The sequence below is a fragment of the Accipiter gentilis genome, chromosome 27, assembly GCF_929443795.1.
Source record: "Accipiter gentilis chromosome 27, bAccGen1.1, whole genome shotgun sequence".
In the NCBI taxonomy this organism is placed as follows: Eukaryota; Metazoa; Chordata; class Aves; order Accipitriformes; family Accipitridae; genus Astur; species Astur gentilis.
Window position 1 is genome coordinate 12,684,510 of NC_064906.1, and position 17,695 is coordinate 12,702,204.

The following is a 17,695-nucleotide window of genomic DNA, read 5'->3' on the forward strand; positions in this document are numbered from 1 at the left end:
TGCAGACCAGGCACATGACTTTTTGCGAGACACCCAGTTTGTTTCCGAGGAGGAAGTTGCTCTAGGAAACACTTTAGATTTAATTTCATTATATTTTCGGAGATTTTTTCCCCCTTCTTCTTTGAGGTTTTTTTCTGAAAGAACAGGGCTATGAAACTGTTTACTGGGGATTGTGAGATTTATGCAAAGCTTATTCTCCAGATAAAGCCAACCTCACGATTTCTGTCTGGGAATTACTAATCGATTCAGAATGAGCTTAGTTATAATTCACAAATTCAAATAGGATGAGGTATTTGTATGTTAATAGTTCTTATTTTATTAACCTCTTATTTACAATTTAATTGCTAGCAAAAGTCGAATGCATCATTGAGGTCAGATGGGTCAACGAACAGTTTGCTTCAGAAGAAGTTATTTATTACCATGGGTTCTACTGAGGTATGGTTGAAAATTCATTAGATGACATTTGAGAAGGAAAATATTGAAAAAAACCCATAACAGTTGTGCAGTGTTAAACAGCTTTTTGTAATTCTTGGATAGATACTTAAGTACTTAGTCCATGTTCTCATAATGCAAGATCTCCCAACATTTCTTGAGCTGAGGTTGGAATTCTTCAGTAAAGAAGTAGTGATTAATGTATTTGCCTATCTGAGAGGAGAGCAGGTCAAAAAAACCCTTGTTAAAAATCGCAGATCCTAACATTTTTGTTAATGACTGCTTGTTAAGTATTTTCCAGTGCTTGTGCGCTTCTAGTTGAAAAGCGCAGTTCTTCAGTGTTTTTTTATTTCCTTTCATATAATACTGCACATTACTCCAAAAATATCTTTAATACTTCCTTTATTCCATTCAAATTCTTCTAACAATCTCCTCTGTTGTCTAAGCATGTAGTGTCTAAGCATTATTCAGCAGTGTATTCAGAGTAGTCATTAAGATTTCTGATCAATTTTCATTCTTTCCATCTCTTTTGGGAGGAATCCAGTGTACCATATACAATTTTCTTTGAATAAGGCATGGTGATGTCTTTTTTTTGCCTCAATGAGCTTATATTAACATTGTTATGTAGAAAAGACATAGCTGAAGAATTCTTTCTTGCTTTCAGAGAAGAAGTGAGGTTCATTCCTCTGCCAGTTGGACCAATTGGAATGGCTTTTCAAATTTGTTATTGTTGAATTATTAATAGATTAAAAATAAGCATTGTTGCAGTACTGATTTGAAACTTCTAGATTACTTTGGTCCATCGAAAAAGATGAAAATACATGTTAAACAGTATTTGGATCAGAAGTTTTTAGAAATCTTTGAGTTCCCTTTTTAAAAAATGAAATAAATGTCATTCTAAGATGATCCATTCTGGCCTAAGTATCTATGAAAAGTACTTTAAATGTTTGAAAGCTGAGGATATCTTTAGTTTTTTTCAGTGACTTTAAGTTGGCAGATTCAGAAAGGAATTAGACAATCTCATGGATAGGTCCATAAGTGGGTACTAAAATGACTAGACAGGAATATGTCATCTAACAGCTCTCATACAACAGTTGCAGGTGGTCAGGGAATACAAGAGGAATGGAGCCCAGAAGCAGCCTAGTCTGCAAGCTTTCCCTGAACTGCATTTTCTTAGTAGAGATGCGATACTGGACTGGTCTGCCCAGAAGGGCATTTTAGACATTCTTATGTCAGGTGGAGAAAAAAAAGTATTTGATTTGAGAGGGACAGATTTTCAAATATCCTACGAACAGTTCACTACCTTTTTGAGTAATTATTTTTTTACAATTTTGTTTTCAGCACATTTTTAGGTTGTTAAGTAAATTACTTTTACTGTACACGTGTATTCTTTTTAACTGTAGGCATTTTGTCCTTTTTACAGGACATTACAGGAACTTGTGCATTTTTCCTAAGGACATCAGATAAAGTTATAACTGCATCAAATGTTTCCCAGGTAAGACCAAAATCATGCAGCATTTGCAGTGTACTTAATATTTTCTTAGACCTTTATTCATGCATCTGGAGTCAGAAAAAGAAGTCGGGAGTGCTTTCATGAAAATGTCTAGTTCTGTGTTTAACAGAAGTTCTTCTTTTTCATTTGAGTAAGTATGATAAAGTAATGTTCTAATGATTTGGAAATTAGCTACTGCAATATTATTAAAAACAAGAATTTAATTAAGAAAAAATCATTATTAATCAGTCATTAAAATATAACTTTTAATGGCAATAGGGAATGAAGACCTAAACCAGGAGATTTTCTTTTAAGTAATGAGCCTAAATTATGGAAATGCTGCACTTACTTAAATAACTGTATCTTTTAAACTTTTAAAATAAAGATCATACTTGAAACTAACTAGAGTAAGGTTTTCCTCCCCCTAATAGCTTTAGTAGTGTATGAGAAAAGTACTGTAACAGCCTTTTCTGACTTTCAGAGATGCTCATGTTCTTGGGAAATACTTGCAATAGAAGACCATCCAGACACTAACATCTAAGAACAGACATTACAGAAAAAATGTAATAAACCCGAAATCATATTCTCAAAGATACTGATGCACTCATTTTTATGCTGTACAGATTTTGTCCTTATTAGTCACTAATAGGTTGATGTGTTCCATCTGACCAGGCCAAAGCTGTAGTAAGTTTGTTCTCCAGCTACAGTCATGGAAATTAGTACTTCAGTTTCTGTCAGTCCCTTGCTTTATAACAATATTTTTATAAATAGGTCATCCAGGGGTGTAGAAGTAATTTCTAGGCTTCCTCTTCTCATGCCCTCTCAGTCCTGCTGCGCTGCTTCAGTTGGGTACCTGTCAGAATGGTTGTCCAAACTCTACAGTTAGCTGCTTTGGTCCCTTCTCTCTGTGGCTGTCTTGTGATCACCTTCTTTTGGCAGGGACTGTCATGTAGCTGTCATCAAACTTCATTTCTTATGTAAGGCAATATTTTTAGATGCTACAAAAGGTAAAACAAGCCCTAATTTTCAGTGAGCCAGTCTTCACACTGACGAGGCTTGGAGCTCTGGCTCAGACCGGTTTGGCAAATTTTGGTTTATCCCAAAGAGCTGTGTAGGAACAGTTGGAAGGAGAACCTGAGAACTCCCTAGAAATACATGGATTTGCCCCTGTTTTTCAAGAGGAATAGCTGAATCTTCAGTGTCCTGTGGAAAGAGATGGATCAGCTTGTATGTCGACCTTGTCCTAGAGATGCAGAAGTCTTGAAAGAATTTTCCCTGTCTCCCCCTACCTGCAACAAATGCAAACACTGTCATATGGGAGAAACTGGCATTGTTAAAAGCATCTGAAGGGGAAAAATAAAGGTCAGTTCACTTCTTCATTACATTGCGTCCTTTCCTTCTGCAATTTTGTTAGTGCACCCTTTTGCAGAAGGAAGTAGTTTAGGAGCATTTCCTTGTTAATAACCTTGTGGGCATTGCCTCCCATGGAATATGCTCAGACATGCAAAGAAACCCGGTCTTCCTTGTAAGCACTTCTTCAAGCAGAATGATGCCTTGATTGTCATCCATAATTTGTCCACTTTTTCAGAAAGAGCTTTCTACCCTCTTGTACTCTAGTGGGATTATAATACTGTAATACCTCTAGGATGTATTACTCCACCCATGCATAACAGCTAAATGTCTTAAATGCTCTTCTTTTGCGTGCAAGTGGGGAACTAGCAAGAAAAACGTTAGTGAAATCAGTAATCAAGATAGCCAAGAATGTCGAAGCCTCTACAAAAATTAATTTGTAGGTGCTACTCCTAAAACACTCTGGAATTGCTGTGTTTGCACAGGCAAAAGTTGGGAGTAGAAGCTTCCAGGGCAGAACTTGGTGTGCTTTCCCCCATATCAGTGAAGCATTCATTATGTTAAAGGCCAAATCAGTGTATGTTTTTGCAGTTCAGAAGTTCTAAGACTCCCTCTCTGCTAACAAGAGACGTGACCGAAACGGCTAGCCAGTATGGGTCATAGAAAGCACATGGCCCATGTTCAGGATGTATACATTTGTAAGCAAAATGCCAGTAGCAGAAAAACCAACCAGTCCATAAGCAGATAATGTTGGGAAAAGGTATAATCCCTCACTTCTTCCAATTTATGCATTATGTTCAGTAGTAAAATTTCACTCACCAGTACTGTCTCTTCCTGTCCCCTGCTTCAGCAATTCACTGCTTCTTGCTTCACATTAACTAGAATAGCCTAGAGTTGACTATTTCAGCTGGAAGGGACCTACAACAATCATCTAGTCCAACTGCCTGACCAATTCAGGGCTGACCAAGTTAAAGCATGTTGTTGAGGGCATTGTCCAAATACCTCTCAAACACTGACAGGCTTGGGGCATTGACCACCTCTCTAGGAAGCCCGTTCCAGTGTTTGGCCACCCTCTCAGTAAAGAAGTGCTTCCTAAGCATAAGTTCATTAGCAATGAACTGGAGAGAACTGTGAAACTGAGAGGCATTTTTTGCCTGATACATTTGTTCTTTTTTTAGGCATTTATGATAGATGGAAGCTGTTCCTATAAAAGAGAAATGTAGACATATAATTGTCTGAAGATTAATTAGTGCATTGATGTTAAATGGTCAATTTTAATTGGTTGCTGGGGTGTTGCTATAATATGGGACTGATTCTTCTGGTGTCTCAAACTCAAGGGCAAGTCTTGGAATTTCCAGTTGAATTTTAGTCTATGTCCGATCCAAATTCAGGAGCTGGAGGGCAATATCCTCTTGGAACCTACATAGTTATGGACTGTATATATGTCTGCCACATGTCTGAATTTCACTCAAATAGTATAATGTTGCAGAATTTTATGTGCACTCTGCTAATTTTTGTTTCTTCCCGAAGGAGGTGAATTTTGGCATATTTGATTGTACTAAAGGAAATATCCTTCAGGGCCTGGAATTTTTCTTGTCCCAAATCATGATACCAGCACTTAAATCTCAACAGGTAATCAAATAGCTAGTCTTTTTTCTCAAGAACATGTGGAATTAAGGCAAGTAGCTACTGCAGTCCTGTTTGTGCATCAGTTGAACATAAAACAGGATACAAAAAGATACAAGTCTAATATAGCCCTTTATGGCATTCATGCAATTTGTATATAAGTGTTTGAAATTCATATAGTTATTGTTTATTTTCAAGCAATAGCACCAGCTGTAATGTTCATGACAAAGGATAATATAGCATAGCAGCCATACTAAGATAAAACTGTGATAACTTAATTAAAACTAGATTAAGCCTGCATTGAAAGAAGTGTCAAGTCTTTCTGGCAGCACAAGGGATCAGTCCATTATTTTATTGTAGAGTGTGGAGACCAAGCACTGTATCACAGCCAGAGTATCCAGCTTCTTTGAGTTGTCTTTGTTCTGTGGCACTCACAAAGCATCACAATTGGTTCTGTTGCCTCCAGAAGTACACATTCAGAGGTAGGAAGTATAATGAGGCTCAGTGTCTGTTAAGAATGATGGCATCGTACGCTGTTGCCATATGCTACCATTTTCTCTCATTCAGGAGCAGGAAGAGAGATTAGAATGTGTTTTCTCTGTTCAGAGAGAGCCAAATCAGACTGAAAAAAAAGACAACAATTCAGTGTGAAGACAGTGAGAGCAGGGAGATGTTTTTATTTCTTGAGAGCCTCTTGCTTGTTTGTCTTTTCTTGTCTAACAGAATAATTAAATCAATGCACACTTTAAAGTATTTATGTTATAGTACAGATGAGTGTATTTCAAAGGGCATACTGATAAATCTTTATGTACTAACACCTTTCTAATGAAAAATAAGATATCTTTTGTGTTCCAAAAACAAAAGAAAGTGTGACCCTAGTTTTACCTTTCTTTTTTTTTTTGGCATAAATTATAAAATAATCAGAACTGGGGAGCTGTGAATGAAGGCTTGAAGAACAGCCAGATACAAGACTTTCTGTATTCAGTGGATAAATTTGTGGGTACTTTGTCATCATCAAGGCAGAATATAGAAGATAAAATTCAGCTCACAAAAGTGGATGTTGATATTTATGTCAGCAACTTACAGAACCCATCTGACTACATAACTGCAGGTGAGTAATTCCTATGGCAAAGCAAACACAATGATGCTGTTTATAAAATAAATGCTATGTCATTAGTAAAAATTTACTTTGAAGAATTAATTCATCTTTCCTGAGCTATATACATTTTTCTGCTTACTCTTGCCAGGTTTCTGACTGTCTAGTCATAAAATCATCAATCATTTGCCCATCCTATAATTCATAGATCTCAAAGGATTAGGTAGTTCCTTGACATACCATGTATGCAGTGGCCCGTGTTCCTGCTAGTTTGCTGGCCAAGTAATTGCTGAGTGAAGCCATCTACTAGTGTGTATACTCTTCACTTTCTTTGATACCAGGGAAATCCTATCCAATATTAACTCTGGTTCTGAGGGCTGTGAGTCAAAACAAGATGTATTTATAAAAATTTATATATATACATATATGTACATGTAAGAAAAAGAGTAGTTATGTCCCTTTGAACAGTAGCTTTCCACCATTTCTTATCACCACATGGATTTTCAGAATGAAATAATGCCAAACCAGTCAATACTTCTGCAATCCCTCTCAATCCTACATGAGCCTATGGCAGGACAGCTTCCACAGAAGAACTAGTGACTCTTAAGATAAGGCAATAATGTTATATAGCTGGACAAGTTCTTTAGATTAATTTAGTAGTACAAGCTTCACAAGTCCTAAATATAATGCACCAAGTGAACTGGACTCTTTCAGCTGTTAGGGCAATCTAAAAGGTGTGCTGACTTATAAATTTTAGGGAGGTTTTTTTGTGACTGTTAATAATGGTGTCCATTACGTGATGCTTTTAATGTGGAATAGGCTGCATTGGCAGAAAGAGAGAAAAGTAAAATAAGCCTTTACTTAGGAAATACAAGCAGAAAAAGATACACATAGTAGTTAATGCATTTCTTGGACCTCTGAAACATGATTCTCCCAAAACCACATCACTGTATTTTTTTTTCCTTATGAACTCAGTGTAGGTAGATACAAGTTGTATACGTGTGTATCTTGTTGTTACAGTCTTAATCTTTTCCTGTTGTTGGTCAGTGATTTGAATATATTCCACTTACACAGAGTCTCAGTTTATGCTTGACAAGGACATTTCACTTTAGTTAAAAATCTGTATTTATTTCATGGTATTTATGAGACTGTCCCATTCTGTGATTTTGAAGGCAGTAAACCAGAGGTCACTGAGAAACTTGAAGAAGTGGTCATGATTTGGATCAAACAGATCAGACAAGTTTTAGTGGAGAGTGAACAAATGAGAAGAGAAGCTGATGACATTGGTCCATCTGCAGAGCTAGAACACTGGAAGGCAAGAATGTCATCATTTAACAGGTTAAATCCCTGTATTATTTCTCACAGAGTCTAAAAAAAAAAGCTTTTTAAAAATAAATCTAAACTTTCATTCCAAAGAGAGTATTAAATATATTTCTTTCTTCAAAGCCTTTTAGATGAGATCAAGAGTTCAAGAGTAAAGAAAATTATAAGTATTCTTCAGGCAGCGAGATCAAAGACATTAAAGCAGTGGAAAGAGCTGGTAATTACTATGTCTTAATAAAAGTTTTAAATGAGTACAGTACTGTATTTGTAATACACACAGAACTGAACACAATGCTAAAAATAGTTTTGAGTGTTTATGCTGGTTTTGTACTGTGGTTTATTATCCATTTGTTGAAACATATAACACCAATGATTCTGAGGTTAAATAGATAACTTGAGAAGAAGTCAATGCTTCCGTAATGTGTCTTTCATTAACAAAGTGGGTGGAATGGTTGTGCAAAAGTAAAGCAATGCAGCAATACAACATTTTTCTATCTCTCTCCAGTGGTACCCTCTACAGGCCAACTGTAGAGATGTCTGAAAGTTCATCATACTGCTTTTAGAATTATTGACAGCTGGCTTTTTGTAGCATAACTGCTACTTCAGATAAATGGATATCTGTAATGTAAACTTACCAGTCAAAACTGTCAGCTGTAGACCATATACAGCCAGACTCCCCCTCAAAGCACCAGAATGTGGATCTTCTAGCACTTGAGAAGATATTCTACTGTTTTGACAATAGAGCAGGAAAACAGTGTCACCTTACTGAGTGATGAGCCAAGGATGATGAACTAGATTTCTTTCTTCATATGGAATTGCCTCCTAAGTACTGGATAGTTCCACCTGTCATGAACAGAAGGATATAGAGGCATTAGTTGTGAACTCATTTTCCCCTAACAAATGTTTATTAAAAAATGATGGGAACGATCCTGGTACATTTTAGGGGTCTTGTCTAATGGGTAGAATGTGTACCATGCTAAAACCATTCTAAAATATAAGTTGGATTATCAAAACCACACTATTGTACTTTCATCAGGAAGGAATAACTTCAGGGGTCTAAGTACAGTTCTCTAAATCACATCCAAAATGTTGCTGATTGCCAGGTAGATCTTACCAATTTTCACAGGTAAAAGCAATTATTTCTTGTGTAAAGAAGAAATGGCTTATTTGAGAGAACTTCTGTGAGAAGATGTTTGCAAGGTGGAATCATGGTCTTGTGGTAGCACGCACTGTAAAAGAGCAAGAACCTGTTAAGTAAATTTTAACAATATTAATTCTATTTCTTTTTTTCCTCCCTTCAGGATGGTAATATAACAATTGCTGCCAATGAAGCTAAAGACAATGTGAGATATTTATATACATTGGATAAATTTTTTGGTCCACTTGCCAAAGCTTCACCTGTAAGTAGTGCTCTAAAGGCACTTATTGTGAAATTCAGAAAAGAAAGGCAAAGCTTTTTCTGCTGAAAGAAAGATACTCTTTTTTCAGTATTTAAGTCCTATGTTTAATGATTAGTGGACAGCTTAACTCCTTTGGCATTAGTGAATTTAGTTTACAGATTTTGAATAAGCCAGAGTTAATTCTAGGAGGCAGTTGTCAATTCAGAAGATAGTTGAAGGGCATGAGAAAAATAAGCAAAAGATTATGTTTTTCCAAACGATACTGAGCCTTACATATAGTACCTCTTCCGGTCTCCATGCTTCAGTTAGCAGTTACTTGTGATTGTTTTAATGCAAATATCATAGAATTATCATAAGCCTTCGGTTGAGCTGGAATTGAGCAGCTTCTACTTATTTTACAGGTTAAAGCTGTTTCTCTTGTAGATAGCACATATTTACTGTCATCCTGGTTAAGATGATAAAACTTATTTTCATAACCATGTGGGTCTCAGATTTCATTTTTTAAGTGAGGACATGAATTTTGAAGATACAGCCACCAGGCAAAACTGTTTAAGCTTACATGGTTCAGAAGATTTACACATAATCCAGCTGCTTACAATTTTTCCAAATATTGTTTTCAAAGCTTGAACTCAGTGCTGATTTACACTGGTTTTCTTCTGCAAATATTCACCATTCTGCCATATTGGATTTGACTTTTAGATACCATCCTTTTTTTATTCTTTTCTAGACCAGTCACTGTCTCTTATTCTGGGTTCTCAGTATATCTGGCTTGTATGCATTTCTGTGGAATCTTTCTGTGGGACAGAAAACTCTACAGTTCAGTATCCTCAGTAAGAGAGAAATTATTGTGGCCTTGCCTCCCCCTTCTGGATTTCTCTTCTGTATAGATCTAGGCAAAATGAGCAAAGGCCAACTTCCTTCTTCTTGTCCTTCCTAAAGCAGTCTAGCTCTTTTGTAGCAGTGTATGACTTCTTTTCCTCAGGCAGCATATTCCTTTGCAAAGCAGACTACAGCACCTTCATATACTGAAGGCCACGACCAAAAAGAGTGGAGCCTCTGTTTTTCGTCTGGAAAATCACACTCTGGAAGAAGATGTAATAATTTATTCATTACCTGTTCCCCATTTTTTTCTCTTGGTCATAGTGTGTTAGGTCCCCACAAATGAATTGGAAGGTCCAGTTCATGAGATGTCTACAAGAACAATGTGTTACAATCAAAAAGATGTTTATCCACTGACAAACATATTCCCAGAGCTGTTACATTTTCCGTTGTGTTAATTTTTAGGAAATTCAAATTGCTGACTTTCCCATTTTTTCCTGTTGTAGGTAACAATGATGGAACACGTACCCAGTTTAATGAATACTGTCTGTATGATCTACTGTACATCACCATACTACAACACATCAGAGCGCATGACATCTCTTCTTCTTAAAATCACTAATCAAATGATTAACACATGCAAGATGTATCTATGTGAAGGTGTTTCAAAAATCTGGGATCTGGACAGGTGATAGAATTTTAATAATTTAATCTTCTTTTGTTAACACTAGAAGTAAAATTACAAATTAATCATCAAGATTATTGAAAGGTAAATGTAAGTAGCCCCTTGTCCTCCTTCCAGGCACTGATTCCTATGTTAACTTTAAGCTCGTGAGTACTCTTTTTGTGTAGAATTAAGTACTCTGCAAAAACAAATTCACTATGTGTTGTGAAAAAAACTGTTATGAGAAAGCATGTGATGTATATCAGTATACAACACTCGACAGTTTTTCCCCATGGCTTTTTTTAGACCAAAATACACTTGAGCAATTAGAACTGGGAGCTAAGGTTCTTCATAAAGAAGCTCTGAGGACAGACTGTCAAAGTTCCATCTGAGATTTACATTTTGCTGTCAGTGGACAGGAAAGTCAGTTTGAGGAAGGGAACAATATATACCAGGACCAAACTGACAATTTGGTTGTGCAGCATAAGTGGAAGCTCAGAAGTGTTTGTACGAAACTTAACAGGTGGGTGGTGAATGCTGATGTCACTGGCAGAACAAGTGTATCTGAAGGATGGGAAGTTAAGTGGAGATGGCCTAGGAAGAACACACACTGTAAGAACAATTCCATTTTTTTCATGCAAAAGAGAAGGGGGAAACACAGAGAGGGGTTAAGATGAGCATAACATCTAAAATTATCAGCTAGAAAAGTAATGATTGGAATAGTCTCTTGAAAGAGTATTAATGGAGCAAGATTATGGTTACTGAGCTGAGAAGGAAAAGGTGTTACAAGCTTCATCAATACATAGGCAGTCAGGATGTCTGTGCTTAAATTCCAGCCAAGTCAAAGGTGACACTGAGGTAACAGCCTAGGAGACATAAAAGTGAATCTAACAAATAATTTGGATTCCTCCTGTATTTTGGTGTGGGTAAAGGGATGTTTTCAGAAATTACCTGTAATCCATTAAGTACTGGCTATGTTTTTTCTAAAGAATGAATGTAAATAAAAGTAGAATACATTTTTTTGTTGAATTTATTTTTGAGACGTTCTTATTTACTTATTTGCTGCTGCTGTCCCTGCAGAAATTTCTCTCTGTCCCAGTTACTTGTTTCAATCTATAAAGTTTGACTATCATTTTAATTCCCAGTGATCTTTTGGAAGGTGAAAGACAAAGCCAAAGTGGAGCAGCAGTCTTGGGTAAATGGCTTATGGCTAATTTCCATGCCTCATCTATGTATCTGATGTATAATAGTACCTCAGGGTTAATGAACAACTATGTAATACGATGTAACTACCTGTGGCCTTAGGAACCAAGATCTTCCTGGTGCATCTTTTTAAAGAAACAAGACTTTCCTCATGCTTACTGTAGTCTAGAAAAATACCTCTCCAGTCTTGTCTGCTTAGAAAAAACAAAGAAACAAACGAAGGAAAACCCGTCAGCAATACCCACTTTACAGAAGATGAGAAATGGCCAAACTGCAGTCATTCAGTAGCCAGGGTTTACCTGGTGTAGGTCCTTTCTGGACTATGCTGTGAAAGTTTTGGTTTGATGACAAAAAAAAACTAAACTAAAAATATCCAATGTAGATAACATATTTAAACCAAAAACTTTTAATGTAATCCTCATATTTTGAATGTTTTTCAGGTAAAGTATAATTTTGTGTTCTTACTTTGCAAAGTTGCATATCTGACTGAAATGTTCTATTTTTATTTATACTCTTTTGAAGACCTCCCTAGGATAATTTTCTGTATTTTGTACTTTTGTCCTCAGGCAAGAATTGCTAAAGAGGATACAACAATGCATTTTGCTCAAAGAAAAGTACCAAACATCCTTTCAGAGAATTAGGGAGGAGCTAAAGGAAAATCCAAGTGACAGGCAATTTGATTTCAGGTAAATAATAAACTCTAATATTGAATCATATTACTTTATACAATTTGTAAATGAGATGTCATTATATCTGCTGGCTAACAGAAAAGCTAAATACTCAATTAAAATGTAGCATTTATTATAATCAGAATATGACCCTTACAGAGATTTTTTTTTTTTTTATTCAGGAATAAACCAGTGACAGGTTTTTGCCAGTCACTTGTTGATTTAGCAGATGTCCAAGGGGACTTCAGGGGAATTTATGCATGGGTTAATTTAATACATATTTTTACATGTGGTCTGAAATCCCAAGAAATTTGAGTCATGAATATAAGTGAAAAGACTCCAGAGGAATTTAGTCAGCTTTGGGCTGGGTTGTCTATCACAATACCAAGGGGAATTTTACCTGTATTGACACTTAAAGCATGGGACATTTCTTAGTATTGTACATTCACATTTTGATCTCCTGCAAATGTCTTATTCAAAAGAGTAACTCCTGTGAAATGTGGTAAAGACTTTTAATCAACATATATAAGTATTAAGCATTTTCTGGTTTATATCCATTACTTTAAAATAGTTTTTCCTTGATTTGTAATTATTACAGCATAGGGGTTTTTTTTATGTGAAACTTGGTAGCAGTTCTGGTAGAATATATGTGGGTTAAATAGAAAAAATCTATTACAAATAGATTTGCATAACAATCCCTTTATTGCTTTTTTGTTAGTGAAAACTATATATTTGGAAAATTTGATATGTTCTGTAAACGTTTGGAGAAGATTTCAGATATGAGCAATATTATGGAAAGCCTTTTAGAGCTCCAGCATATAAAAATAGAGGGTATTGAAGAGATCAGTACTCATTACCAGAGCATTGCTACAAACACCAAATCCAAACAGTATGATGTTCTGGATCACAGGAAAAAAGAGGTACATACATTCAGCACTTGTCTGACAATCACTCCCTTAATTCTATGCTTTTCACATGAGTTATGCAAAGAAGATTAAATTTTATAACAATGCATATAGTATTTTGCTGTAATAATACTACTTTCATATCTTTTAATACAATTTGAAAGTGTTTGGGTAAATTTGGCTTTTATTTCAAATGTTTTTGTTAATTTTTTATAAACTAGGTTTTGTGTGATAGGTAATGCCACAAACAACTTTTCCTAAACTTGTTTGTTTTGAGATGCATGTATTTTGAACTGCAGACTGAAAACTAATTCAGGCAGGTCAATGCATTAAATACAGTTTATCTAGTTGCAAGAGTTGCTTGGTGTTACTGAAAATTCTTAGTGGAATAGTAAAGGCGGTATTATAGTAAAGGTAGCAAAGGCACTTAGATGAACATTTTAGAGGGAGAAGTGAATGGTATCACCCCCAGTGCTGAGCAGGGTGGTAAAAACTAAAGTGGCTTTTCAAGTGCTTCAGACTGATGGTTTAATACATCCTGCACATGCTAGAATTGAGCTGGGTTTTTTGAGCTGCAGCCTGCTTTCTTTGCAGAATTGATAGCTTCACAATAGAAGTGCTAGAAATGTTGACTTACTCTTCTGCCTTACTGAACAGTAGCTTGCAATTGTCAGGAGCTTTCCTTGAACCATTTAAGTCTAGAGTACCTTTGGCTTTCTTCTAACTGGCTGATGGCTTGCATTTCTCTAATACTTGCTGTGTGGTTCTTTTCTGAAAGAGAACACTTACTGGTAACTGGAATTTGAAGGTATTTAAAAATTGCGTGGCTTTTCTACACCTAAATGGTTGGAGCAAAATATAGTATGGACTGTCTTCCCAAGCTTGTGGAGTGCTTTCTTCAGTAGGAAGTTTGCATTGAACTCTTTCTGTAGGTCCTCAGTATTTTGGACTTTTAAGAAAAATTATTACAGATAAATACCCTACTTCTAGTTAGGAGCTGCCAAATTTGGTAGCCCAATAGAGGTAAGGCTGTCACAGTTCCACGTCCCCATGTCCACTAAGCTGTGAGGCTGAGCATGTAATTCCCAATAGGCATGCATGCACATATACACACAATACATTTATATACAGGTCTGGCCGCACAGCTCGACATAAACTCAAAACGCAGCAATCACGCAATAACAGACAGTATTAATGGCCTCATCCCGTATGTCTCTGGCTCAGCAGGAGGGAAGCCTGTTTTTTAGAAAATATATATACATGGATCCCTCCAGCAGCTGGTCTTACACACTCAGCCTATCCAAAAACTGGCCCCTGAATACCCAGGTCTCCCCAGTTCCTGGACTCATGAACCCCCCTCTAAGGCCCACAGCCCCACTCCAGTTGCTGGTACTCAAACCTATACACATACACACAGACAGACACGTGCACTATGGGTCCCTCCAGTAGCTGGTCTTAGGCAATCACTCTACCCTCTACTTGACCCCTGGATTCCGTTGCTCTCCCAGTTGCTGACACACAGAGACACACTCATGCAAATAGTTCTTTCTTGTAGTTGGTCCAGACTTATAACCTTATCAGTAGCTGACCTTCAGACCTTACCATCGCTCTGGTAGCTGGCTTGGGCCTCTAGATCCTTTTGGTAACCAACTCTTAGACCATTCAGGTCTCTTCAGTATCCAACCCAGACTTACGGCTGCTCCAACACTTGGTTCCCATGCCTCTGTCCTATTTGCTGCCTAGTCTGGTTTGGTATTGTCTAGCCATTACATGCAACATACACACCCACACAGTATGCACATGCTCCAGTGTCTCTAATTGCTATGATTCAGTGTTCCTACTCTGGTTGCTGATGCTTAGACCTCAATACGCTCCAGTCTCTCCAGTTGCTGACTCTGCAGGTGCACAAGCCTCAATGACCCATGGTCTCCATAGAATCATCAGATGGTTTAGGTTGGAACCTTTAAAGATCAGCTAGTTCCATCCCCCCTGCCATGGGCAGGGACACCTTCCACTAGATCAGGTTGCTCAAAGCCCCATCCAACCTGGCCTTGAACACTTGCAATGACGAGGCATCCACAACTTCTCTGGGCAACTTGTGCCAGTGTGTTACCACTCTCATAGTAAAGAATATCTAATCTAAATCTACCCTTTTTTTTTAGTTTAAAGGACAAGACAGACCGTGCTGATGAGGTGCAGAGCATGGCCAGACAAGTGTACAGCAACCTGTTCACATGTGACTGACTCCTTTTACCCATTGCATCTCTGTTTTCCCACATTTATTCCTCCCCAAACTGCATTGATGTCTGCCTTTGCTTCTCCCCTAACTCCTGTAACACATTTTGTGCAGTCCCAAAATGCTTTTCCCCTGTAAACTGTAGTAAGTCCCTTACCTCCTAGGCAATAACGTCCTGTAGTCTGTAAGATGCTCTAGAGAGCCTGCCAGTTTGCTCATCTTGATGGGTTTCATACCTTGGACAGTGAGCTGAGTGGTCTCCTGTGGTAGTGCTGAGAGTAGCTGATGAGCGTGCTCTGTTCTCTCTGATTAGGTTATTAGATTTCCTCTGCCTGTCCTTGTTCCTCTGTGCTTGTTTGTGTTCATGAAGATGAGGCTTTAATCATATAACTTAACGCTTACTTTTTGTTTGCTTTGCTTAGAATGTAAATGCTTTTGTTACCAGTGTTGTCCCTGTTCGCTTTAATTCAGTGCTGGAAACGTGTACTGGGCAGATAAAGCAAAGTCCCCAAAAACTTCAGGGAAAGAATTTTGTATGAAATAAAAGCAACACTATAGATGATTTTTTTTTTCTTTTACTCTTTTCTAGTTTGAAAAAGATTACCTTGAATTTAAGAACCAAATTGCAGCATTGTATGAGTCCATACAAGAATTTGTGGATTCCTGGTTTGGGAAGACCGTAACTGTAAGTAATTTTAAAAATGCAAGCCCCTTGTTCTGATGCTCAGAAAGGCTGAGTACCCACAGCTCCTATTGAACTCGCTCATTACTGCCAGTGTTCTGTACTTTACTGGTGGCTGCCTTGAGATAATGTAGGAGGACATCAAGCCTATTACAAGTGTTCTAAAAGTCGCTTGCAGAAGTGCTGGAAGATAATGTTCATTGTTACTTCGTGCCAGTTTTATGTTCCATCTTTCCTTATCAATTTTGTAGCCCTATTTTTCTGAAGTTTATTTTCTTTCTTCATCCCGGTGTTCCCCATGCTTCGTGTTGCATTTCTAAGTTATTTCTGTTGGACTGGCAGCATCAGTGAAATAATGTCTGCCATCTGTTACCTTAATGTCAGTACTGTTCATTGGTTCAGGCCCTGATCATGATATGGGATATTAATGAAGCGTGAGTCAAGGTGTAGGTGTTCTACCACAACTGTTTGCAGAAAAAAAAAGTGGTGATTTGCGAGTCAGAAAAAAATTAAATATTCCATTATACTGTAGTGGTAGCAGTTTCTTGGTTCATACTATGGTAAATATATTCTATATGGGACAAAATACAGAAGTAAAATTCACTAACTTGTCTGGATGGACTCTTCTGTGTTTCTTAAAAAACAACTTACAAACTTACATAACATAAATTAAAAAAACAGTTTATGAACAATGACTTTCTGAACTATTAACATCTTTGCAGTAAATACTCCATTCTCATTTTTAGACTGAACAGATGCTGGGACTTCTGATGAAGCTTGAACAAATAGGAGAAAATCATATTGATCTTAATGAGAAGTATACCATTGTCCTTCAGCAGTACAGCCAAGACTTAGAGTTTGTTCAAAAACTCTACCAGAAGCAAAAAGAAAATCCACCTATACCACGTAATATACCACCAGTAAGAATGAAATAAATACAAAAAAAAAAAGACTTTGCTTCTTCACTGTTTTTAAGTTAATGAAAATATAACCTCATATCTTCTGTGTTTTAGGTAACAGGGAAGATTATGTGGGCTCAGCAGTTATACAGAAAAATTGACCATCCAATGACATTCTTTAAAAAGAAAACCACACTCTTGAAGGTTGGAAATTAGCAGAGGAGGATTTATGTTAAGCTTTCAAGCATGTTATTAACAGACACATGATTTATTTTTACACTCCTAAGCTCACTTTTCTAGCAACTTGTATTCAAGCTCATCCAACAGGATAGGTGTTAGTGTTTGCTCCAGGAGTTGAATTCCTTTTTGCAGCATTATTATTCTGTGGCTAAGGACAGTTACTTCCCTTGAGACATTAAGCTGATGATTTAGACAGGTGCTTTTGTCTCTCCTGGGGCTTGACTCATGTTAATCCTGATAGCAGCACTGTTGGCCAGGTACCTAAGCTTAGAGGCTTCTGTCTGCTATGCTCTATGATGAAGAGGACTGAGATATTTAACCTCAAACACTAGCCACACTTCATGAAAGAATATAATTTTTATAGCTTTCTCAGTGGGACATCAGTGCTTTGTATAGGTCATAGTATAGACTTTGTTTTATGGGCAAGACTGGGAGGAAAAATCAGGAAAAAAGTTATGTTGTTTAGAGCAGTTAAATACTTCTTAATAATTGAATTCCTAAATACATTTCTATGTTTCTGTGTCTTACCTTATCTCTAAAATAGCGTAACTTAAAGCTTTCTGTTTGTTTTGTTTTCTGAATGGTGGTGAGGAAAAGCCTAGTGGTTTTCATTTCTACTATTTTAGACTCATTGAACTGTTTAAATGGTGTTTGCTTTTT

General features: G+C 36.9%; 1 protein-coding gene across 1 annotated transcript in view; it reads left to right on the forward strand.

Moving 5' to 3' along the window:
• Positions 1-420: 420 nt before the first annotated feature.
• Positions 421-17,695, forward strand: part of LOC126051190 (dynein axonemal heavy chain 5-like) — a 160,869-nt gene continuing 143,594 nt past the window's right edge. The window contains exons 1-13 of the mRNA XM_049830108.1: positions 421-435; positions 1,856-1,927; positions 4,805-4,906; positions 5,825-6,011; positions 7,169-7,334; positions 7,443-7,536; positions 8,621-8,719; positions 10,045-10,226; positions 11,972-12,091; positions 12,792-12,993; positions 15,804-15,899; positions 16,643-16,816; positions 16,910-16,999. Coding sequence (XP_049686065.1) covers positions 421-435; positions 1,856-1,927; positions 4,805-4,906; positions 5,825-6,011; positions 7,169-7,334; positions 7,443-7,536; positions 8,621-8,719; positions 10,045-10,226; positions 11,972-12,091; positions 12,792-12,993; positions 15,804-15,899; positions 16,643-16,816; positions 16,910-16,999 — 1,599 coding nt within the window. The remainder of the gene's footprint in view (positions 436-1,855; positions 1,928-4,804; positions 4,907-5,824; positions 6,012-7,168; positions 7,335-7,442; positions 7,537-8,620; positions 8,720-10,044; positions 10,227-11,971; positions 12,092-12,791; positions 12,994-15,803; positions 15,900-16,642; positions 16,817-16,909; positions 17,000-17,695) is intronic.